This window comes from Ailuropoda melanoleuca, chromosome 18, assembly GCF_002007445.2.
Source record: "Ailuropoda melanoleuca isolate Jingjing chromosome 18, ASM200744v2, whole genome shotgun sequence".
NCBI classification, from domain to species: Eukaryota; Metazoa; Chordata; class Mammalia; order Carnivora; family Ursidae; genus Ailuropoda; species Ailuropoda melanoleuca.
In genome coordinates this window covers 11,671,381-11,697,731 of record NC_048235.1, presented here as the reverse complement: position 1 = coordinate 11,697,731, position 26,351 = coordinate 11,671,381, and the positions used below count along the sequence as shown (strand labels likewise).

Below are 26,351 nucleotides of genomic sequence, written 5' to 3'. Positions count from 1 at the left end.
TCCATATATACAATGGAATATTACTCAGCCATCGGAAAGGATGAATACCCACCATTTGCATTGACATGGAGAAGGGAGGGAAAACTGAAAGGGGGAGAAAACTGACAGGGGAAGGGAGGGAAAACTGAAGGGGGAGAAATCAGGGAGGGAGAAGAACCATGAGAGACTCTGGACTCTTGGAACCAAACTGAGGGTTTCGGTGGGGGGGGGGATAAGCTGGCCCGGTGATGGGTGTTAAGGTGTGGTGATGAGCACTGGGTGTTATACGCAACTAATGAATCCTTGAACACGACATCAAAAACTAATGATGTACTATATGCTGGCTAACTGACCATAATAATAATAATAAAAAAAGATTCATTGGCAGAATCAAATTCAGAACAGCACCTATCCCATTTCAGTTTAAAAACATAAATGTGCCTCTAAGTCCACTGGAGGANAGACCTTAAAAATAGAGCTACCCTACGACCCAGCAATTGCACTACTAGGTATTTACCCCTACGATACAGATGTAGTGATCTGAAGGGGCACATGCACCCCAGTGTTCACAGCAGCAATGTCCACAAAAGCCAAACTGTGGAAAGAGCCGAGATGCCTTCAACAGATGAATGGATAAAGAAGATGTGGTCCATATATACAATGGAATATTACTCAGCCATCGGAAAGGATGAATACCCACCATTTGCATTGACATGGAGAAGGGAGGGAAAACTGAAAGGGGGAGAAAACTGACAGGGGAAGGGAGGGAAAACTGAAGGGGGAGAAATCAGGGAGGGAGAAGAACCATGAGAGACTCTGGACTCTTGGAACCAAACTGAGGGTTTCGGGGCGGGGGGGATAAGCTGGCCCAGTGGATGGGTGTTAAGGTGTGGTGATGAGCACTGGGTGTTATACGCAACTAATGAATCCTTGAACACGACATCAAAAACTAATGATGTACTATATGCTGGCTAACTGACCATAATAATAATAATAAAAAAAGATTCTTTGGCAGAATCAAATTCAGAACAGCACCTATCCCATTTCAGTTTAAAAACATAAATGTGCCTCTAAGTCCACTGGAGGAGGGGCAGAAGAACGCACAGCCAGCTGCTGACAGCAGTTAAGTCTTTGACAGCGCGAAAGCACCCCGCGTACACTGCGGCTACTACTACCAACTCTCGCCATTAACGCAGAGGCTCTTAAGGTGGAGACACGTGGATCAAGGAGACCTGTTTCTGAGGACGTTCCGTGTCCCGCCCATTTCTATATTTTGAAACCTGAAGCAGCAGCTCCTGGTACTGGCTGTAAATTATAGGGAGGACTTTGAGGTCCAGCCTGTGTGGCTCGATTTTTCTCTCCCTCTAAAGCTTATTCAAGTGTAGTGGTAAAACGCCGTGTTCCTTGTGTGCCACCGGGCAGCTACTGGGGTGCTCTGTGTCGGAGGGTGCAAGCTGGACTTCTCGCTCCTCCAATGCAACTGACACTGCTCTAAAAATTCTGTGCAGAGCAAAAGGGTTCACACAAACCCGAGTCTCTCCCCTAAAGTAGGAGCCAGCAGAGTCTTTCAAACTCGTAGTAATTTTCCCCCAGATCATGATCTACCAGGAAACTATATTTTAATGCTCTGAGACTCTGAGTGCCACTCCTGTGTTCTGACACCTGGAATCTTTCCTTCGGAAGTACTTATGATCTCCTGTAATCCTTTTTTTCTCTTCTTTTCCCTTTTCCTTCTTTCCTCCTTCCTTCCTAATTTCCTTCTTTTCTCCCTTCCTTCCTTTTGCTTCTTCCTCCTCTTCTCCTTCTTTTCTTAAAGACACCCCCCCTTTCTTCCCAATTCTGGTACTATTTTATTTATTTAAATTTTATTTTAATATGTGTTTGGAGAACACAGTAGTCCCATCTTCCCGCTAGAACTTTTTAAGGAATCTATTTTCAAACATTTCCTTATTTTCATCTGGTAATCTCCAAACTTAGATGGCTCTGCCCACTCGCCATACTCATTCTGCTGCTTACATTAACATTTCATTCATTTTTCCACTTCTGGGTTTTATTGCTAGCGCACTCCCACATTTTCTCTCAGTCTGAACCTTCTGTTTGTGTTCTCTCTTCCTCTCCCTCCTGTTTTTATCTAATTTCGGAATAACCTCAATTGCGTTGTGCTTTCCTCTCCATTGTCATCAGCCTCCACTTAAAAAAAAAAAAAAGCCTGTTCTAGGTCCACCTTCCTGACATATCCCCACAAACTAATACTTCTGAAGGACAAAAAACCCGCAAACCCACAACTAACTAATTACAAGAAAGATGTGTCACTCCTGGCACTGTATTTTGGCATGCGCCTATTCTTGCATAAAGATTAGTATTTTTCTGTCCTCAACCACCCAATCTCTAAGAGACAGCTGGAGTCCCCTGCCCACAGGGGAGCCATCCACTGGAGGACCAGACAGGGAAGCAAGATGTCAAAAGGAACTCTATCTAGAAACACGGGAACATGGTAACGATAACATGTTTTGGAGAAACAATCTTGTTTATTTATTTAAAACAATTTTTTTTTTAAGTAGGCTCCACGCCCAGTGGAGAGCCCAGTGCGGGGCTTGAACTCACGACCCCGAGATCAAGATCTGAACTGAGATCAAGTCGGATGCTCAACCGACTGAGCCACCCCGGCGCCCCAAGAAACTGTCTTGTTCGTAAGTATCTGGAGTTGCCATAAAGGTAGAATTGCGTCTGGCAAGCTTTTGCATTTTGATGCTTGCATAAGGGGAGCTATTTAAAATCAAGAAACCCTCTACTGAATGAGATTCTCAGTGGGTATGCTAGGTAAAAACAAGGACGCTTAGAAAAGTATGTAGAGAGAACTGGAGAGCGCTTTGCCAACCTGGGGCGTGGAAAGCGCACCGAGGCTCGGCACTGCTTTTCTTGTTCTCATGTGAGAAGGCTATAATTTGGGGGGAAAGAAGGAGATAAAGAATAGAAGAATTTGTCCTGAGAGTAACAGAAGTCTATGAGCTATACGAACTAGTTACTGCAGTATATTCCCTGGTGATACTAAAACTAAATGCTGTGAACAGCTATTAGTATTCCTGTAGGAGAATCTGATTTGCTGCCTATCAGCGTCCATACTCCTTTCTTCCAGTGATAGAATGTCCATTTTTCTTCGGGCAAGGAACATAACTCAGGCCGATGAAGGTCAGGCTCAGACCTAGGCCTCCTGTAACCATTGAGAAAGGCTGTTACTCTCCTTGTACAGGGGTAATTATGCTGTGCGATGTAAAGCCAGAGCTGCTGGGGGTCATTCTGAGGAAGAGACAAAGAATGGTGCCAACGTGGAATAAGGCAGAGTTGACAGATGACTTAACCCAGATTTCTGTTACCATTGTTCAAACACCTAGGTGCAGCTATCTCTGAATTTTTCAGTTATGTAAGCTAATAAGTGTTTCTTTTTTTTTTAAAGCTTAATACCGTTTGAGTGGAATTTCTGTCACGTGGCACCAAAGAGTCTCTCCTGGTGAGAATAACAAACACGAGGGCTATCCTTGCGGAGGGGAAGCTGAAGTGTGAGGCAGAGCGCGCTGTGAGACAGACGGGGCCACTTCCAGAAGCTGACTGAGGGGGACACCGGAGTAGCTACAGAACGGGGCAGCACACAGGCTCACGGTCTGACACCCCAGTCTTGGTCACGCTGCACTTACTGGTGGCCGGTTCCCGGCTCTTCACCCGCCTGCTCTCTGGACTCTGCAACTTCACCACCAGAGTGAGTTCTGGGATAAGAGCGGGAAATGGCTCAGCCCAGAGGGAGGCTGACTTCGTAGGTGCAGAAAGAGTTGAAGAAGAAATATGTATCAGCCAGGGCTAGGCATGCACTGCTGATGTTTGCCCTGAAAGCTTTCTCAACCAGGGCAGGGTATGGTGAGGTCACTCCGAAGTGTCTCCACGCTCTGTTGGGAGATGCTACACGATTACCTGGTCCAGCGACCGTTCACTTCTCACTTCCACGGCGTGACTGAAAACTCTTCTATTCCGTTGCCTGCCTTTGTCCAGAGGATCTGCTCCGACAGCCTCTGACCCGGAGCCACATTTGAGAAGCAGTCTGAGAAGGCCCCTAGTCGATTCCATACAGAGTGGGGATCTTTGTCAGAGCCTTTACCGGGGGTAAAAGACTGCCCTTAGTTCTGAAATGCTGGTGACCCTGAGTGCATGACAAGAGTTTATTTGAGCCTTAAAGAAACGAGGTCCACCTGAACAGGAGACTGACTTCTTATGAGTGTTTAGATGTTGAGGGAGTGGCTACAGATGAATTCCCCCAATCCATTTTACTGGTAGTTTCTTCCTTCTGTGTCTCCTGAAGAATTCCCTCGTAAGACTGCCTTTTCTTACACATTTTAGAGACATAAAGGAGAAACGGGACTCCATGGGCAAAGAGGAACACCTATTTAGTGAGATTTAGATGTGGAGGACCTGTAGTTTTAAGACAGTGGAGATGGGGCAGGCCAGATTTGGTAAAGAAAAGTACATTTTAGAGGGGGAAGGAAGATACTTGGACTAAGGAAAAATAGAACTATTTCCCCAAATACGTTGTCCTTTCTAAAACTTTTTAATGTATTTTCTTCAGTTCTGGGAATAGTAAGCAACCTTCTTTGTTCTTCTCTTTTCTTTTTTTAAACAAAGATCATGTTGTACAATGTTGCTCAGACTGGACCAGTAGCTGTTTGTATGACATGCTGGTTAGGGCCAAATCAACCTTTTCATTTGCCCTTCCTCCTTAGTCACTTAACATGTTAAAGTACTTAGCTACTTTCTGGCAAATTCGCCATCTGACAACAAACTTACTTTGAACAATGGGTCTATATCAGCACAAGTTAGCATACATCATGAAATTTCAGGTACAGGCCTTATTTTAAACATTCTGCTCTACTGACCTCATATAGTGATGATGATAGCCTTAATGGCCAGATTATGTGCCTTGGGGATTTGGGGTTTGGTGTGGAAAATATTGTCTTTATTCACACAGTCCATGCTTAAGTTCAAAAAACCCTCCGTCTTAGGTTATAAAGCCGTACCTGGGTTATGATCTCAGGATGTAATAAAGCTGGCATTGAGATTCCTTCTCAGAAGATCAACAAAATTAGGTTAGCGACAGGAATACAAATTATACGAGATAAGTAAAGAATCCACAGGAGGTCTTCTATCGGCTCAGATTTCCCCTTGGAGAGGGAAGCCTAGAGATAGCATAGTTTCATGCTAATAAGAATAAACAAAGGGGGAACAGGCCAATTCACAGCTGATAAATTTTGAGGCAGGGGAAAAACCTCCTTAGCTGATAAGAGCACTAAAGAATGATTAGCCCCTAAATTACTCTGCCATGTCTCTGCAGACCTGGCCCTGCAGTTTGCTTCCCTCTGAGAGAGTTTGTAACCTCCTCAATGTAATCTTCCTTTAGAAGACAAAATCTGGAATATACGATCAAGGAGGGAAAGCAGCAGCTCCTTCCTCGCTAGGCAACAGAAACAATGGGACAGGGGCTTCTTGGGGAAAAGCAATGAGGAAAGCTGCCATGTGGGCTGCGGTTGGAGAGAATTAATGCTCCCGTTTCTACAAAGCGCACCGTTAAGGGGGGGGGGGTTTGAGGCCACAAGGTACCACTGGGCAGGAAAAGCTCTGAGGGCTAAGGACCACCGTATCTATCAGGAGAAAAAGGAAAAGAAGCTTTGGCTCAAATTTGTGGCTCAGGTTTCTTGACAGCCCAAGTTAAAAAAAAAAAAAGAAAGAAAACTGTACGGTTTGCTAGAAAATAAAGGGGAGAACGGCAGCGCACGGTCCGGAAGACGAGACACAAGTAACATTTAGTTGGAGAATGATGGTAGGCACAGGCTAGCGCGCGCATGCGCGTGCGTGTGTAGTATGTGCGCATGCGTGTGCGCGTGTAGTATGTGCGCTTGTGCATTGGGGGAACGGAAGCGGGGAGGCTGAGGGTTGGTTCTGGTTACTTTGCTTCCAAGAGAACAGTAAAGTGCACTCTGTGTAGGAAAGAAAGACTGTTAATCTTCCCTGACAACCTCCCACGAGTTTCAGCTAGCCAAGATGAAAGCAAAAGGAAAACGGAGTCCTAGCAGCTGCTACTTACGACACACTATGTGCCTGGCAGTGCACTAAGTATCTACCTTCTCTCGCTTAGCCCTTTCAAAAACGCTTTTGTTCCTATGTCATAGACGAAGTAATTGTAAAGTCACATAGGTACAAGGCAGAGTGAAGATCTGACTCCAAAGGCTGCACTCGTCACCAACACCAAACTGCTCCTGCGACATTCCCTGAGAGCAGGTGGAACGAAGGAGGGGGTGGGGGTGGGGAAACACATTCTAATGCACAGAGCAAGTGGCCACAGAGGCCCAGGTAGGAACGGAATCCCCTCTAAAAACTCAGTCCTAAAGGTATGCCAAAACTGAGCAGCTATCAGGGGCACCCATTTCATCACCAGCTCTCACTCTTTATTCTCTGAAATGAAAATGCACACAACAGGGGAAAGAATTACTTCTTAACCAAGGGCCTACACTGGGTGGAATATCACAGTCTTTGAGCAGGCTGTGAAGTTTAGGATAAAGAGACATGGGGAGTACAGCTTCAAGGAGGCTGTTTTCTTTACTATTTTATTTTTTCCATCCGTGCCTTTCATCAGAAGAGCTTGGGAATTGCCCAGCGTCTTTTGGAATGTTTAGTTATTAAAATATTGCTTTAGAGCTCCCAATTCACAGGGCCATATATAACGTGATGAGGAGAATCGTCATCTGGAGATTAGGAAAAGCGATGGAGAACAATGTACATTATACAGTAGCTTGGTTACCTTGCCTTTTCCCTGAATGATAATAATCTCGCATTTGTTTCAGGGAAAATAGGGAGCAAAATCACTCGATCAGCACTCATACATTTTTCAATCGATCGAATCTATGGGGATCCGATTTTTTTGGCACCAGATAACTCTGTAACTTATAAACCTGTGCTGTGGCACACGCTTGTTTTCACGCTCAGCATTTCTTACCTCCTTCGTTGTCCTTGCTGTCTGTGCAGAGAGTCTCCATGGCTACGTCGCACCCTGCTCCTCTCCACCCTGGCTGGCAAACACAATGCCAGCCGTTTTGGTCCAGTGTACACCTTCCATTGCTGTTGCACAGCCCGGGACAACCCTCTGTCAAAGGAGACAAAGAAGGAAAACACAAGTGATTTGAGTATTGAAAGTTTTTTGCACCTAAAATAAACAGATAAGGGACACTTAGTGGGAACAGGCCTTTGTAAACAGCACAAATACTGTAATTGCACATGGATAGAAACAGCAACAGTCTCTAAGAAATCTAATTCTTATCCAAGTGGCATCTTTGATTGGCCTGACCCTTGAGACACCACTTACCTGTGCAGGACAGAAATATATGCAACGATCCACTAACTAGCCGCAGGCCAGACAAAATTAACTTAATTTTTTTCCCTTTAGCAAAGCAACAAGGTTGATTCTATGGTATGAAAAAGCATCTCGACAAGATAATTTCAGAATCCCTGACACAGATTTTTAATCTGTTGTAGACATTACCAGCCACTCATTGGGACATGCCTTCTTAAAGCACCTTGTTGCTTTAAAAAATTCCCTCTAAATTCGAAAGCATGAAAGTGGGTATGAGGATGTGAACGATGTTAAAAAGAGAACATTAATTTTATCTGGCCTCAGAGTTGCCGTACATTCATGTGAAATTACAGTGCATTAAATAACTGCACAAAGTATAGGCCAGTCTCGATGACTATACTTTATGCTAAGAGTACATTCCTTTTCACAGAATAAGCAAAGCCCAGGAAATAGTGAAGCAGCTTAGCATCTATTCTAACAAACATCAGGATTCAGGCTGCATACGGATGGGACAGGACCGACAGGATTTCCAACTAAATGTAATAGCTGTGCATATTTGATTACTTAGGACGGACAAAATGAAATACCATAAGGACCACAATAAAACATTGAGAGACTGAACAAAAACACGGTAGTGACGTGCTTCAAGACAGAGAGCGAAGAGTGATATTTTGTGACAATCTCCCTAAGGCTTTTATGCTGTTACCTTTATATCCTATCTTGTCTGCTTTTATGGGCAAGGAGGGAAAATTTGGGAAACAATTAAAATAATTTAATATATCCAAAATCTATAATTGTTTCAGTCTAACATGACATTAAAAAAACAATTTTTGCCACTTCCTACTGATGACATCTGGCATGCGGCCAACATGATCTGTTTATGAGGATGGACACTTAGGTAGAGAGTTTAGTGTTCCTGTCTATGAGTGTGATGTGACGCTGGCAGACACAAGGATTTAGATGCTCTAAAATTGCGAGAATAATTAGCTATTAATCAGATCTCTTTGGACAGAATTATTTCTAATTTGACATAAAATACATATGAGCCAAAAATACTTGCTAGAGCAAATGGGGGTTTGTTATCTAGCTTCTTATAATTAGAATGCTACTCTTGCTTCGGTGACAAACTTTAGGGGAACAATCTGTTTAAAGATGTTTGTTTTATGTCGTTTTAAAAGAATTATTCATATGTTGGCTTCCCCTCCTCCACGGTGGAACTCGAAACGAACATATCTCAAAGAGACGTTCTGTCTCTTAAGATGAGAGCTAAGAGAAAGAAGAATATCTTGACAGTCTTTTGTGGCAGGGGAAAATGAAATTATACTCATGGATACCATCAGGTCAGGATAAGATTAATCTTGCTGCTTCTTTTCTCTCAATTACCATCTGTATCTATGGATTTTCAGTACATAAAAGGTAAGTTTTCCTTCCGGATGTTTTTGTTTTGTTTTTTAACGAAAAAGAAAGCTTTAATTGCCCCACTGACAAAAACGTGCCACAGTTACTGCACGCACGCACGAGTTATTCTAGGAAAGCCTGGATATTGCCATGAATATTTCCATATTCTAATGAAAAGCACAAACAAGGAATAGAAAATAGGTAATCTGAGGAGAAAGGGAGAGGGAATTTTCTCTTCTGAAAAAATATTTTCCACCTATTTCTACGAGAACTGAAGAGACGAGAATCTGCTGTTTTCTGCTGAGCAACGTTAATTGTTTCTGCTTTGCAGAATGCATAGTAATTTTGTCATTTTTTCAGAAAATAAGAGAACGGAAATTACGATATTACATATATTTTGAAACATTTAGAAGAAGCCAAAGAGATTTCCATATAAGGATAAATGAGACTTCTCTCAACATACATTAACCAGAATCTTCTTTAGATTGACAATTTCTTATTATGTGATAAGAGACTGAGCATTTGTCATTCTTCAAGATAGAATTTAAAGCTCATTAGCTGAATTGCCAACAATGAAGATCTTAAGGCAAGGAAAAAAAACCCAAAACAAAACCATAAACAAAAAACAGCAAATGTACTGTTATCTTCAGTTTTTGGTTCCAGTGAAAACTAATGCTTTTACATAGGAATGAAATCTGTGATAACCCAAAATTAGAAAAATGAGACACGGACATTGAAGTCTCACTACTTTAAATCCAAGGCATTTCACATAATGTAAGCCTGATTTATAATTTACAAAAATATGCATGAGAAACAGTCTATTTTCATACCTAGTACAGTCTGATGCACGCTTATAGATAGAGATATATGTATATATGTCAACAAAGAGCAAGTATACAGTACCTTTAACTATCTTATCCAAATAGTGAGCTTGAGAAATTAAAAAGGAAAAAAGAACAGACAGACATTTCAGAAGTGTCACATGGGACAAGGAAATTTTCAGAATTTACATGCAAATTGAGTAGCTGTAGCTGACATAAGACTCACATCACACGACAGAGATGCACTTCATTATCTTCTAAAACTGCAATATATTCACGTTTCAGTAAGTGTGGTCATGATTCCAGGAAATACTCAGCATTTTCAAGAGAAGTGTGCGGGGAAACACACACTCCCTTTCACGGATTATCTGGAATGCACCCACCCTGATTCTTCTGAAGATTATACTTTAATAACTAAACAGAACAAATGGAATCAATGCTTTTTTACTAAAGAAGCTGGGAAATTTACGATGATGAGAGTTACAAATAAACAAACTTTGTTTGCTGGGGGGGGAGGTAGAAAGAATGCTAAATTTTAAAAGTTTGCTTTTAACGAAGTAGCTTTGCAAGGGTTGCACAGTTCAGGGCAAAAACGACAACACAGAGCCACGGAGGAACCATTTATGTGTGTTCTGATGCTGTCTTTCTTCAACCTGAGCGATAAACCCACCAAAATCCTGCTGCCCTCTCCTTCTATCTTGAGCCACTTGTGTGTTTACGAATTATCAAACTTTAATGTCTAATAAATAAGCAACAAAAAGGAAAGTAATTGTGAATCTTTGAGCAAATGGAGCAAACTTAATATACTATGAAAAAGGCATGCGTAAATTCTGTAGAGAATGATGACCCAGTGGCCCTTGACGACCCATCGGATGGACAGTGACGTATCGCATATGTAGTCTATTATGAAATACAGACTCTTCTAAGACCCTGTTTCTTTTCAGGATTCGTCCTGGAACAGCTCTGTTTCTCACAAAAGCTCTGTAGGAACAGTCAGGATTAAGACGGAGGTGTTTTACTGTACCTGTCCATTTAATCTTTCGTGAGGTTACAATTAGGCTACACCTTTCCTCATGAACGGAGGCATAAATACCTCTCTCCCTTCGCTCAGCGTAGAGACGTAATATATTCTTAATAAGCCTGAAATCTTCTTGCTTTGTCAAAACTCATACATCTTTAATGATCTAAAATTGCTTTTCAAAGATGGTTATGTTGATTATTTTTCATTACTGACACATGCAAGTGATAGCAGAACTCCTAACAGAATGATTTAAACTCCAACTTTCAGTCGAGCCACTCAGGTCTGGTAGTTCTGTCATGTGCATACACACAACCATAAATGCTTATGACACATCTGTTCTGTGGATATAAAAGGATTCTTCACGTTGCCACAGGATTCCTTTAGAGGCTTTTGAATTGCATTTAAACTTAAGTGTTTATAACTAATTGACAATATATTGCAGGGGAAATTAAGGTGAAGAAGAAACACTGTTAGGTACGACTCTGAAATGATAACTTAATGAAAATGATTCTATTTTCATACGTTAAAAATGTACTACTGTATAACATGCATATGATTTCTCAATAATCCCTGCAGACATTATATAATCTGGTAGAGACTCATAATAGCTCAATCGATGATCTAAACATAAAGTGCCGTATTTAAAAATTGTGGTGTTTCTGACTCAGGGTAGTATTTTCGAAGGAATTCTTAGTTTATGGAAATTAATCACACTGATCATAGTCGGAGAGTCTTTTGTTTTGACACTGGGTCCACTTCAGTGAACACAACCAAACTAAGGAATGCAATTAATTCTGATCTGGATTAGTAGTTTTAAAGGAGGAATGGATTATTTCTAATCCAGGCAATCCTATTATCTTAGTAAACAGAATCACTTATGCAAAACAGTGGACTGATTACAGGTGAAGGTAGGTTTGTCATTGGGTCAAAAGAACAAACAAAAGTGGAGATGACATTAGCAAACATATTTAAAATATACAGCAGGTCAACATTTATATAACACGTTAAATATTAAAAATATTTAACACAAATGTTGCAAACAGTTAAAACCAACCATAAGAACAGGATCTGCACTGAGAAAGAGATACCAAGATTTGTCATTTGCATTTTATGTCATAGGGAGTAACTGTGAGGCTGTTACTTTCTCTCTTTTTTTTTGAGGTTGACCACCCCGTATATTTTGTCCTCAAAGATTAAAATTTCTGACAATACCACAAAAGCCTCGTTCTAAATAATAAAGATGCTAAAAGGAGATGTTGATATATGAGGTTCAAATAATTATTAAAAATAATAATTGCAACCATAAAAAACATCATTATATAAACCACTACAGGAAATTATCAGAAAAATGCAGGCATGTTGCAAGAAGCCATTAGGAACAGTAATCGTAAAAATAATACAGTATATTTAAAAATTAATATACCTAACAATGGCTGAAATGCACATTAAGCTGCAAAAAAATTTCTTTGAAAACTAATGAGTGTGCTCTGACGCTAAAACAAAGTCCTTCCTATTAGATCTACTCACTGAAAGTTTTAAATTTGCTTTATAGAAGAAAACTCTTATAAACATCAGTGCTAGACATATAAAATGGGACCCCTTAAAATAACTATGCTCCAGTAAAATATATTCATAAAACACTTTCCTTGGAGTTTCAATTATTTATCTTTTCAAAAGACCCGCGTGGGACACAGGGGGTGAGTATTACTGTATTTCCTGTAGGATAGTGATTCTTAATCCTTCTGGGGCCTCACATCTCTGAGAAAAGTGGTAAGAGTTACGGACTGACCCTCCCCCCCCGACACGCAATGCACATATGCGCACAGACACAAAATGCTGTCTGTGGTTTCAGCTCTTCCATGGGGTCTGGTCCTATAAATTGCAGACTGTGAGCACCTGCTGATGTATTAACGATCTCCAACTTTCTAGCTCTGGTCCAGGTCCAGACCAGATTCAGAAGAACGCAGAGGACGTGCTTGAAGTACTCTGATCCCAGCTCTGATCCCCGAAAATAATAATTAAGTCTTACTTTATGCCAGATACTGCTCTCAGCCCTCTCTATTAGGCTCTCACTTAATCTTCCCCACAACCCTATGATATAAATACAGTTGATACAGTGAGTATAGATGGAGAGACTGAGGAGGGAGAGACAGTGTGTGCAAGGGCACTATCTCGGTCCTGATGCCTCTTTCTGATCAGAAGTACCTTGCAATTATTCCTGACCTAACATGGATTTGAGTAGATAGCTACAAAGCCAGGGGTTAGTTTTACTGTCTCGTAGATGTCTTCTTCGTAGCTTCGTTGGGAAATGGCCAGGTGGATCTAACTTAAATGGCAGAATGCAGTTGTGTGTCTTTTAAATGTCAGAGCTAATTCTTGGTCTGTATTGTTTCTTTCAAAACACATTCAGATACACAGTCATCTCTAGAACATAACAGGTGAAATGACTGTTTGGCTTTCAAGCCCACGCTTTAACATCAGGTCCATGCTCTACTTGCTGGTTCTGGTGGGCAAAGATTCAGTGCGATTGTAGATGTGGAAGAAAGGTTTGGGTCATCAAGAATATTTTTATTATATGAGTAGTCCAGAGACCTACAGTATCACCAGAGCAAATGAGCAGTATTGTATCCTTTTCACACACTCCCCTCTAGATTTTTTTTTTTTGTTTTAAAGAATTATTTCTTTTTTTGAAGCCCCTAATGACCATATATTCCCCTCTGTGTTTTGCGGGAGATGGGTGGAGGTGCACACAAAATGATCTACTCTCATCTGTACCCCATAGTAATCTGGAGTCTAAGGTCCTGTGGGAGGGACTTTGCTCATCTTTAGTCATGAACAGTTTCTAATTCCTAACACGTACACGAGAAAGGAAGAGCAACGCTTTGGAAAGTCTACCTACATGTTGTTGTCTCATCAGCTGATCCATCAAAATTATGAGCACCGTGTCCCTCCATTTCCTTTACTTATCTGATTCTTCCTTTTTTCTCACTGAGTCCTTGTCATGGAAGAAGTCTAGGAGTATGAACACCAGGGTAAATGTGAAAGAAGAAGAGGAGAATCAAGAAGTAGCTGCGATCAATTCATTAAGAGATTCTGTAAAAATCTAAAGCTTTAATGATATATAGACTTTTAGGACTGAATGTGTGAATCGCCTCCATCGGAAATGTGAACTCCGAGGCCATGCTAATCCCTGTCTTCCCATTGCCTGGCTCATAAAGGATTCTTAATGTCTGCTCAATAAATGATTACATGTCCTTATTATGGTGGTTCTAGTATGTCTTCCATGTGTTTGCAGCTTTTGAAGAAACTCTATGGATAACACAGAGGCTGCTTTTTGAGAAGCATGTGTGAGAAATACCTCGTTTCCAAAATCCTTCCCCTCTCCTCCATCCATCTGTTCCTCTCCCCTCTTCCAACCCATCCATCCTTAACTACAGACAATAGTATTAACAATAACTACCGTAAGTGCTGAAAACTATGCTAAGCATTTTACATGAGATGGCTTAACTTTCACCACCCTATGAGGTAATAGGTACTTTTACTATCTTCCCTAGTTCACAAATGAAGAAACTGAGGTACAGTGAAATGACTTCCTCAAGGTCAAAATGCTAGCAAGTGGCAAAGCCAAAATTCCAACCAGGTAGTCTGTGGCCAAAATCCACGCACTTAATAAACCAGCTATTGTCACAACTCAGAAGAATCAGAACTACGTACCTACGTAAGGTAGACCAGAAGCATCTTCTGTTTTTGGCGTGGTCAGTAAATTTACTTGATTGCATGAAAAAATAAGATGAAAAAAATGTGGAAATCCTTAATTCAACATTGACAATTAAAGGGAGAAACCAGGAAGTAAGATTAAAATCCAAAGTAATTTGAAATATTAATCTATAGACCCAGCTTTATAAATTGAGTACTTTATGTAGACTAAAGAAAGCTTTACGATAAGGACTGCTGTAACTAGGGGCGCCTGGGTCACTCAGTCGGTTAAGTGGCTGCCTTTGGCTCAGGTCACGATCCCAGGGTTCTGGGATTGAGCCCCACATCAGGCTCCCTGCTTAGCAGGGAGCCTGCTTCTCCCTCTGCCTGCCACTCCCCCTGCTTGCGCTCTTTCTCTCTCTGTCAAATAAATAAATAAAATCTTGAAAAAAAAGAATTGCTGTAACCTGTTCTAAAAACCCAAAGTTTGAAAAGCCAATTGGCAAGATAATAAAACTGAGGGAGAAAAGCAAGAAAAAATTAAAACAAGTGAGTTTGAAGAATAAAAGAACAGAAGCAGTTCGCTTAAGGTACAAATTCGGTATAAGAAATGTCTTTTGAGTGGTAGTCCCAAAGAAGGTTGCTCATTTTTTAAAAAGGTCAAAGGAGGATATATGTACGAGAACTGGGGTATTTGGAGGTCTACACAGAGTGGGATCAATGCCAAATTTGCTTTCCTTTTACTGTCAAAAGGATTCTTAAAAACACGAAGAAACTAGGGCAAACCAAGTTGGTTGTATATACATTAGCTCACAAGGGAAAAATACAAATAGTCTGTGTATACATAGTTGCTGATGTCTATAGTTACAAAGTATTCTATTCTCATTGTTTCTACTGTGGACGGTATGCTTGGTTGGAGCATATTAAATAGTACAGTATTTTCAATGGGCCACTGAGTTGACTCCTGGAGAGCCTAGACACAGGCAAATAGCACAGAACCCAAAAGCTGGAAATATTTCTCAGTTTAATCACAACAATAAAATCTTAGGGACCCAATTTCAAAAGAGGATAATTCAATCAGATGAGTACATAATAAAACACAGCCATGTTCTTCACTATGGCGATTACCGCAATGTCCTTGGAATCAAGGACAAATTTTTATTTAGCATTGTGTGTTTCCTTATACTTTATAACACAGACTTAAAAAATGATTCACATTAGTATCTCATTAAAGTTGTAAGTAGGTATCTTTCTTAGATTATTCACTAGCAGTTCCTGGAGGATGACAGAAAAGCAACAGTCTGCAAATAAGTATATATTAAATCCATTTATTCCAATCAGTAACTGTTTAAATCAGTGTGCAAACTGCACACCCATTGGTCTGATGTTCCTTAACTGGTGCACACTGCCAACTACTGATTACCTTGTCATGAAGGATTATGGCACTGATCTAATTTTAAAATGTCATAAAACAATTTACTCGGACCCCTTACAGTATGTTCTCCTTCACCACAGAATTCTCATTCTAAGATTAGAATAAAACATCACAAATATTTTATCCTGTTTAGAAGAGTCACTTAATTTGGATTTTAACAACTAGACGGTGAGGCTGTGCCAGAAAACCAGATTGTGTGAGTATGTGGGCTCACATGTGTGCACGTGTGTTTGAAAGAGCTTTTGCTCCCCTAACATTGGTGATACATTTTTGAAAACTTGTTTCAAACAAACAGCTTTTGATACTTTACATATTCTATTCTTTTTTAGAGATTGGAAATTTGGTGAACAAATTATCTGTACAAATACACTGGCTTCTTACATGCACCCTACCCCAGCGCGAAATACCCCATTTCAGTTTGGAACACTACCCTAAGACATTCCGAGGGAGGGAAAGAATACTTTCTGGATTTACATCAGTCCAGAAAAAAAGAGATTCCATGGAAAAGGTGCTATGAGATAAACCAAATTTCATCAAGTGAGCATTGCTGGAAAAGTACCATTATAAGCTGCAAACTTTGTAAAGATAACCAATAGAAAAATATTTGGTATTTTTCCCTCAGTTTAGAATTTCGTGCCTCACTGTGGACTATGTCTACATAGTGGAAGGAACCGTGGAACACTCAGATGGCAGACAGCACACTGACTCACTGATGTTGGTGTGTACACAGTTCACGCAAAGGGATGAGTGTTGTTCAGCGTGTGATATAGGAGTTCCATGGTCTTTGCGCGCAGTGTGATTTCCCCCCGGACCACATACATAAGCGTGTCAGTAGCGCACATCTCCTTTAGATCTGTACTCACTGAATGACATAAGCAAAACCACATTTGCTTAGGGTTTCTTAGATTTAAAAATAATCAGGTCTATTTCGGCACCCTGATTTGGGAACTTACCTATCCAGAGACAGCTCTGAACATTTATACATAAAGTAACACAAACATTTTTTCACACGAATGAATGTTTGGATCTTTAACTGATACATGAACTTGGATATGACAATGATTAAAGTGATGTCTGCATACAGTACTAACAAGCCTAGTGGCAGGAAACCAGAAAAACAACCCATGGATCTGATCAATATCAATGAATATAATTTCTGAGCTTTTGTTATTGCTTTTGTCTCTGTGTAAAATTTAATACTTAAGAAAAATTCATAGAATAAGACTTCTAAATGATTATGTAAAATATATCCGGTCTTCCTCTTCTTAGTTTTCTTGAAGATACCAGGGAAGACAATGAACATAACTGAACAATCTTTAACTCACCTAAGATAACCTGTAATTTATTTTGGGAAAATCACAGATAACTGGCTCTTTTCAAAGGCGACTCACACAGGGCGTAATTTTTCTTTATTTGTGGGTGAGAGAAGAGTGTGTGCAGATGTTTACCACTGTTGAGCACTGTACTTTGCTGATACTGGTTACATGTCCTCTACACACTGTTTTTCACCGATCAACATCTGTACATGGTATTCAACCTACTAATTTCAGCTGAGAAAATAACTGAAAGTAAGTTTAAATTTTGGAAGGCGGTGTTTGGAGTTTTCAATAAATAGCTTACAGTTTCTTAAATCGTTCACAGTATAAATTAATTTTCCCCAAGCCATTGTTTGTTGCTGCAATTGTTACTTTTACTCTGGCAAACCCTGGGTCCTATTATCAGCTATAATTTACATTTTGTGGAATAAAAAAAGTGACACTTTATTATTGAGACATCACTGCCATTATGACTGCACCAGCTTCTATGAAAATTCAATCTTTTGTGACAGGTTCATAGATATTCATTTCTCTTTACCACAGAAGAAACTTAATTTTTGCCTGTTTCCCTATACACATACATGCAAAAACAATTTAAAAGAAGACAGCACAGTCTAGTGCTCAAGAATATGGGCTTGGGAATGGCTCCTGTGGGTTCAGGGTCTTACTCACTACCTGTGCAACCATAAAAAAATTAGGTAACTTCTCTGAGCCTAAGCTCCTCCAAAGGAGATTGAATTTTGTTTATTTTTTTAAAAAGATTTTTACTTATTTATTTTGGAGAGAGAGAGAGAGAGAGAGCATGCCTATGCTTGTGAGCAGGGGGAGGGGCAGAGGGAGAGAGAATCCTCAAGCAGACTCCCCGCTGAGCTTGGAGGCTGATGGGGCTTAATCCCAGGACCCTGAGATCATGATCTGAGCAGAAATCCGCTGCTTAACTGATTGAGCCACCCAAGTGCCCCTCAATGGAGATTTTAATAGCTTCTATGTGTTGAGGTTGTGAGGATTAAATGAGTATGGCATGCAGAGAACACTGCATTGTGCCTTAGTACATAGTAAACACTCAATAAATATTAGGTAGTATTAACCCATCTTATTAATAAGATAGTTTAGAAAGGACTGATGCAGGAAGTAATTGGTATCTTTTATGAGACTATGAAGAACGAGATTAATCTGACTTTAATTGAAAGAGCTGGGAATTGCCAGCAATTTGTTTTCAAAGTCATGAGGCCCACTGCACCCCAATAATGTCAGGATAAGCCCCGTTATTCTCTACTTCTTCCATATAGTCTCCCTTTAATGGGAATATTCTTTTTTTTTTTAAAGATTTTATTTATTTATTCGACAGAGATAGAGACAGCCAGCGAGAAAGGGAACCCAAGCAGGGGGAGTGGGAGAGGAAGAAGCAGGCTCATAGCAGAGGAGCCTGATGTGGGGCTTGATCCTATAACGCCGGGATCAAGCCCTGAGCCGAAGGCAGACGCTTAACCGCTGTGCCACCCAGGTGCCCCTTAATGGGAATATTCTTTATGTGAACTGGCTAATTCCCAGAGAAGGGATAACTCCACTTTTGTGCCAGAAGTTTTCTTCTTCTTTGCCTCCCATAAACCCTCTGGGGGCATAGATGCACACTTCCCAATCGAAATGTGATTCAGCTTTTTGGAATAAAGAACACATCACACCTTGTCCTTACATATTTTGTGTTCCCTCATTAGTAACTGTATTTGAGCAAGGTAAGTCACTATTTTCTAAAGGCGTATAAATGTCTGTATAAATATCTATAAATACAAGTCACTTTTATAGGAAATACTTGGAAATGAAGACATTTAAATGTCCTCTTTTACATGCATTTCTCTATCCTTACATTGCAATTTTGCCGACCATTTTCATTTTGTTCTTCATTATCAAATGTACTGAGCAGACATGATGGAAGACATGTTGCTAACTTTTTGTAGCAGATTGCTGTTAAGTTTGTGGGTCACCATTCCCAAGTACAGGAGGAAACCCACTCTCAGCTGACCAGCTCTCCCAATAGCTTGTAGTAGTTCTGTGCGTGTCATGCTGGTGCATGCGGTCACAGCAGACAAACGTGAAGGCCTGCACCACGTGGTTCGTGCTTACACTGGTCACAGTTCGGAGAACAAGGCTTTTGGGGGCGGGAAAGAGAAACTTTTCTCTTTGTTTTTTATGGCAGGTATACAGTGATTTTTATTTTTTTTTTCCCTCTGCACACACCAGTGCATGTCGAGTGGATTACTCACACGCATAATAATCACTCCTGGGGACTCATCTTAAAAGCCAAGAGTTGGAGTGTATGTGGAAAGCATTATTTTACCCTTCATTGTTCATGGGGGGACTAATTAATGAATACCTAGTGCCATTAATTCACAATTAGATCACTTATGTTTAACCACATGCTTTCTATGCATACATATATAAATATTAATTTTGAATAGAATGATAATCATTCAGCACCGTAACAATTAAACAGCTGTAACCTGTCTCGTGTGTTAAGTGATGGAGCTGCAGGCAAGCTCCGTAAGCAGATGGTCTTACCCACCCATGCTCAATGTTAAAGACTTTTTAAAAAAAGAGGTGTTGACAAATCAGAACAAGTAGGCATAGTTCTAATGCAAATCGGCCAATTTGCAATGTAGATTACCCTAAAAACTAATTTGGTGTACAGGAAAAAATTAAGCTCTGTTGTTAAAGGAAGACATTATATTACATTTGGATATAGTAGATTCCCCACCAACATAATTATTTGCTAATTTCATTCAACCAACAGAGTTTAATGGAAAAGCAGCTGGCAAAGTATTCATATTTATGGACTTCCTTTGACTGCTCCTTAATTTATCCAAGGCACATGTCGGCTAAGCCCTAGAAATAATAGCCATATTTCAGACAGCTGTTTTCCAGCTTCACTAAAGAGGCACTCAAACAGGAGAGGGTCAATGAACCCATCACGAAGAAGAGCAATAGAAAAAAATTGGCTCTAGTCACACCATAATCTGTGAATATAATATGTTAAATATGAAAAGAGAGAAGAGGCATGGCTTCTGTATCGACTCACACCACAAACACACTTGTATTTTAAAAACTAGGAGGTGGAAAAGGAAATGTTTTAAGACGGAAAAAGGCTATTTCCAACTTGTCACATTCAAGAAATGACAGAGATAAATTCTGCCATCGTAAGGATACTAACGTACCATTGCGGGAAGGAATCCTATCCCTTAAAATTGTGGGCTTCCTTCTTCCACCCTTACATTCAACGGGATGCAAAGTTCTGACTTTTTATTTACTCCACTAGGGTGGTAAGGACCTCTACGAATCATGAAAAGGACTTAAATGCTACATTAATACTTCACGAGCTGGCTGGCACTCTGGAGTTACCTGGCTTGAGTTTTAGGGAGAACGGACATATTTATAATCCGACCCTACTTCCAGTCTTTCTCTTCCTCGCTACCATTGTAAAACAGCTGACAACATATGACTTTGCACCTGGTTTCGCTCCCCAACGCCTTGGACCCTAACCTCCTCAATAAAAGCCTTCTGATGAACTTGGCAAGAACTGAAAGGAGTGTTTTCCTTCTTTATTTCTAGTTAAATTGTGTATCCAGTCATTTGAGCTGTAAAACCTCTGTATACTAGATTTAGGTGGAAATTCTGGTCTTAGATGGTTTTTAAGAGATGAAAATCAATGATGTGTTCCAAATTGGGGAAAAAAAATACTGTAGTATATTAGTAAGGGAACACAATGGCAGGTGGTTAATAAAACAGTATGATATAAATTTGAAATATGACTGGCTTTTATTCAGATATCATGTCTCTCCATAAACTTTTAAAAGACAATTTAGGGACGCCTGGGTGGCTCTGTTTGGTTGAGTGTCCGGTTCTTGGTTTGGGCTCAGGTCAGGATTTCAGGGTCCTGAGATCAAGCTCGGTATCCAGGCTCTGTGCTCAGCATGGAGTCTGCTTGAGTCTCTCTCTCTCTCTCTCTCTCTCTCTCTCTCTGCCCCTCCTGCTTGTGCTTGCTCTTTCTTGAAAATAAATAAATTTTTGAAAAATCATTAAAAAAATAATTTAAATTGACTTAAGATGAGAAATGAGGCTTAAAAAAAACCAAAGGGAACTCCTAGGTTGGGTATATTCATACTTAAAAAATCTGTTATGATATGTAACATTTTAATTCAAATGAACAGATTCAAAAATTTCCTTGGTATAATTATAATTTATAAATCATTTCTCTAAGACGCAGAGCACCTACACAGTCAATTATTTGGGGAGACTTAAAAAAAAAAAACACCTAGCTAGAAAACCACTAAGTTCACCGTGAAAAATAAAGACAAGATAGTAAGAAAGGAAGCAATCAGGTTGATCACTTCCAAAGAAATCAGCCACATTTCAGTGATACCTAACTGATCATAAATCAACGCACAAAATCAGCATTTTCTTATATACTGCTGCAATTTGAGAAGCATGACAGTGGATTTAATTCTCCATTTTTTCCCCCCGAACATACTGCCTCTATAGCCGGTGGCAGTTATAGTGAAAGCTGAGCAGGAATCAGCTTAATTTATAGCAGCTGTTGAGACCCAAGTTATATCACAGGAGGTAGATCGGAGGGAAAATCTGGACACAAATAACGATCACAGTATAGAATTCATTATTGTAGGTCTCTAAAGTACGGGAAGCCTATTTCTTCTCAACAACTCAAAATTCTCATCCTTGTAAGGCCACGTGTAAATCATCTATATGGAAAGATACATGTTAATCCAAATACATTCACCCACAAATCAGCTACTACACTCAGAACTGAGTGTTCAAAATCCAGAAAAAGAAAAGATCCCTTTTCTGAAGTATAGAACACATTTAACATTTCCCCAAAGCAGATAACCATCATCGAGGTTTCACGTCTTGGGGACATGGCTGGGTGGCTGCCTCTCTTTTCTCTGGAGATAAATTACAGCATGCGAGTCAGGACACAGCCCAAGGGGGCCTCAAATGCCTGATGTCAACAGTAGAAGTTGTTTATGTCTACAACAGTGACTCCCATTCTTAGGGGTAAAGAAACTGAAGTCTAGGGAAACAAATCATCAACATGATGAGAGAACATTTATCAAGGTGGCCCTTGGGACTATGATTTTTCCTGACGGTCACACAACAAATCAGGTGCAAAAGTTATGTGAAGACTGGAATCCAAATCTTGAGGATTTGTGGGACTGGAGGATGCAATTCTAAGGGGGCTCTTGAGACATTATGTGACTTGAGGAGGCAGGTAACAAAATAAGGGAGGATGGGATGTTACGTCAAGTTGCAAGGCACTTCACAAAAGTCAGTACAAGAGTCAAATTTTAACAACTCCCAAGCTTTATAGGATATAGGTCGTTGAAGTGAGTAGAAATTAAGAGTGAGGCAAAATCTTGACATGCAGTACAGAAGACTAAAATATGACAGAAACACAGCCAAACTTATTAAAGTTTCAAATTTCAACCACTAAATTCATTTCTCTCTCTCTCTCTCTTTTTTTTTTTTTAAAGATTTGTTTGTTTATTTTAGAGAGAGAAAGAGAAAAAGAGAGAATGTGTGTGCATGGCGGATGGGGGCAGAGGGAAAGGGAGAGAATCTCAAGCAAACTCCGGGCTGAGTGTAAGTCTGACTCGGGACTTGATGTCACGACCATGGGATCACGACGGGAGCCCAAGTCGAGAGTCGGATGCTCAACCGGCTGAGCCCCCCAGGCGCCCCTCACTAAATTTCTTTCTGCTGGTTGATGACTCTGTCCTGTAACCAGCTACTGAGCAGGGAGTGAAAGACTCTTCCAGCCCGAAGCACCGAGGGGCTACTGCTGACGGTGCTGCCTGCACCTACACCGAACCCACAACTTCATGCCCGTTCATGCTGAAGTCAGTGCACTTACATAGTGAAGAGAAAACCCCCCTGAAGGCGAGGTGGATTAGAACATCAAAACAGGCTGGGGGGCTCAGGCTGTTAAGCGTCTGCCTTCAGCTCAGGTCAAGATCTCAGGGTCCTGGGATCGAGTCCAAGTCCGAGTCCAAGTCCGAGTCCTGAGTCCGGGGTCCTGCTCAGCGGGGAGTCTGCTTCTCTCTCTCCCTCTGTCCCTCCCCCTTCTCATGTGCGCTCTCTTTCAAATAAATAAGATCTTAAAAAAAAAAAAATCAAAACAGCTACCTAGCTACCGTCACCAACGTGCATGGCTTCATCAAAGCAAAGTGCGGCTTCGTTGAATTAACTAGTAAAATACGCATTATCTCTGTGATAGTTTTAAAAAGACTGAAACTGAGATAGAGTGCTGACAACTTAATAGGGCCTCCGCCATTCAGAATGGGCAAGCAACTGGTTTAGCTTCTTTAGAAGAGACCAAAGGACCTCATTTAAAAAAAAAAAATCCCCGGGAGTACCTGGCTGGCTCAGTCCGAGAAGCTCGTGACTCTTGATCTCACTCAGGGTTGTGAGTTCAAGCCCCACACCGGGTGTAGAGCTGGCTTAGAAAAATAAGTAAAATTTAAAAAACCCAACCGCTCTGAGGGGATTACAGATTTAGATTACTACATCTAAACTGGGAACTGAATGCATAAAACTAAAATGAGAAAACAACATGGGGAGGCCCCCAATGGGTATTAATTTATCTCAAAGGAAAAAAAAAAACCAGACATCTAAAAATCAGCCTGGTCCTCAGCTCATGGGGGATACACAATGAGCTCTGAGGGGGCTTTCAATGTTCTCCTAGGAATTGCTGTCCTCTCTGTCACAATAAATTACTTAGAGTTGCTGGGACTGCAGAGAGGAGAGGATCTTAAGAACTTCTCTTTCTTATGCTCCCCATGGGAGAGTTTTTGGCCTCTCCGGATTTTTACTGCCAACCAAGTCAGCTTAGAAGAATTTCCTTCCGTTCCACTCTATGTCCCCAACTCCTGCTGACCTGCCTTCCACCATGTTTGACAGATCATGAGACATCGCCATCCACACTGTCAGTGTGTCAGCCCGTGGAGGAAAGTAGCATTTCTGGGAACCAGCATGCACTCCTGTCTTTCTGTTGGCTAATTCCTGTGCAGACAGATAAGACTCAGGAGGGAAGAATCAGTCACTGTCACCTTGTCACGAATTTCAGTTCCCAACAATTACAGTAACAGTTAGAAACATCTAGATGGTGTTTACTTGTGCCAGGTCCTGTTCTAAGTGTTCTTCGACATGTTTGAAGTCGTTTCACACCCTCAGTGACTCTCGGGAGCTCTGCTAGTTTCATTCCCACTTTATAGATGAGGAAATTGCAGCACAGAGAGCTTAAGTGATTTCCCCAGGATCACACAAGTATCAAGTAATAGAGCCGGGGACAGAGACAGATCTAGGTTTTGTGGATTCTGAAATTATATAATGTGGGGGGGCCCTCATTAAGAAAAAGAAGACCAAATTGTGAATATGAAATTAGATATAAGGTGAGGAGTTATTTAGCGTAAGAAATCACAGGAAATTATTTTTTGAGCCGATAAACACCACAAATGTCAAAAAAGCACATAACATTTTCTATTAAGGGCCTGACATGTCTCTAATTAAACATTTTTCTTGCTGCATTTTTGGTCAATATTTACTCTTTCGTTGCTTCTTTATAAGACAATGATTTTGTAATATTTTCTACAGAGAGAAAGCAAAGATAATTCAGCCTTTATTCAATGTGATTCTTTAATATAGTTTTCATTATTGATAGCTTAGAACAGTTTCATTTGGATTCAAAATGTGTTATTATTAATGCCACATAAATTTTTGGCATTATTGCTAAGCTGGGAAGACTTTATTATGTAATAAACAAATCTTAAATACTCTGAATTGATGACATTCATTAACCACTTTGTTGTGATAGCCTCGTAGAATATTATGAGTTTTCGATGATTTCACTCGTATGTGGAATTTAAGAAACAAAACAGATGAACATAGCGGAAGGAAGAAAAAAAAAGAGAGGGAGGAAAAGCATAAGAGACTTTTAATTATAGAGAACAGACCGAGGGTTGCTGGAGGGAGGTGGGTGGGGGAGGGGCTAGATGGGGGATGGGCATTAAGGGGTACAGGGTGTTGTATGTAAGTGATGAATCGCTAAATTTTACTCCAGAAGACAATATTATACTATATATAACTAACCAGAATTTAAAAACTTGAAACAAAAGCAAACACAAAGAATATTATGAGTTTTATATTATCTTTGTCAACATCACAATTTCATGTCACATAAACCAAGAAATCTTTTTTCTGTGACGTTCCTACGATTCAGGGCTACACTGGGAGGCACAGCACGTGTGACTTCACACCCTGATGACCTCAATTTTGCAATGCTGCTTACAGGTTTGTGCCCTCGAAATGCAAGAATTCTGATAAATTGCTCAGAAAAGAAATATTCATCAAAAAGGAGAAAATTTTAGCAAGTTTGTAATTATCTAAGTTCCATCATCAAGTACATTTCTGACAGGAGAAGAGTTCCCTTTTGATTAGACATTTTACAATACTTCTGATGACAAGAGGAATTTTCCGCAGACTAACTTCCGTTTCCGTACATTTCAAACCTTCTTTCTCCTCCACTACCTATTTACTTCTGGTGCTGGCTCGGCAGGACAAATTCACAGCTTCATATACTCTCTGACCCTGGACTTTCTTGTCACTAGGTGAGTCAGCAGGTGGTAGGAATATTCCTGGATGGCTAGCAGCAACAACCACAGACAGCAATGATTTCACACCTCATAAATATATCCAATTAACTCTAAACTAAATGTATCCCCAGCTCAAAGTCTCCTTAGCTGAATCCTCAAAGCGCCCACAGTCACTCCGGGGCCATCCTGCACAAGGAAAGGCTTGATGGAAAGGACGTTGAAGGGCAGAAAGATAAAGCTCCTAACTGATTTGCAAGTTTTAGATGAACATGAGATCATATAAACCCAGGGCCCCCTTGCAAGATCTCAGAAGGGCCTGTGCAAGTGAGATGCTCCAGCTTTTCCAGTTTGACAATAAATCTGTCACTGGACCCACCAGGGACCCAAGCAGGTGGCACCGGAGACCCCTTCGTAACTACTACGTCACTCTGACAGATGTGAAGTCAAATGTCTCCCAGAGCATTCATTTGCAGGTGTCATGTGGTCCCCTGTATTCATTTAAGGGGGACTTACAAAGTTTCAATAAAAATGTAAAAGATAGTTTGAGAATTTCAACAATCTGTGTTATTATAAGTATGATTCCCAGCTTGGGAACATTACAAAAGTTACAAAGAATATTGATTTTGTAATCTAAGGGAAGT

General features: G+C 40.5%; 1 protein-coding gene across 6 annotated transcripts in view; it reads right to left on the bottom strand.

Annotated features, from left to right (window-relative positions):
* Window positions 1-26,351, bottom strand: part of TENM3 (teneurin transmembrane protein 3) — a 605,330-nt gene that overhangs the window by 68,979 nt on the left and 510,000 nt on the right. For all 6 annotated transcript variants that reach the window (XM_034647497.1, XM_034647494.1, XM_034647495.1 and 3 more), the window contains one exon: window positions 7,013-7,159. In XM_034647497.1, the coding sequence (XP_034503388.1) occupies window positions 7,013-7,159 (147 nt within the window). The remainder of the gene's footprint in view (window positions 1-7,012; window positions 7,160-26,351) is intronic.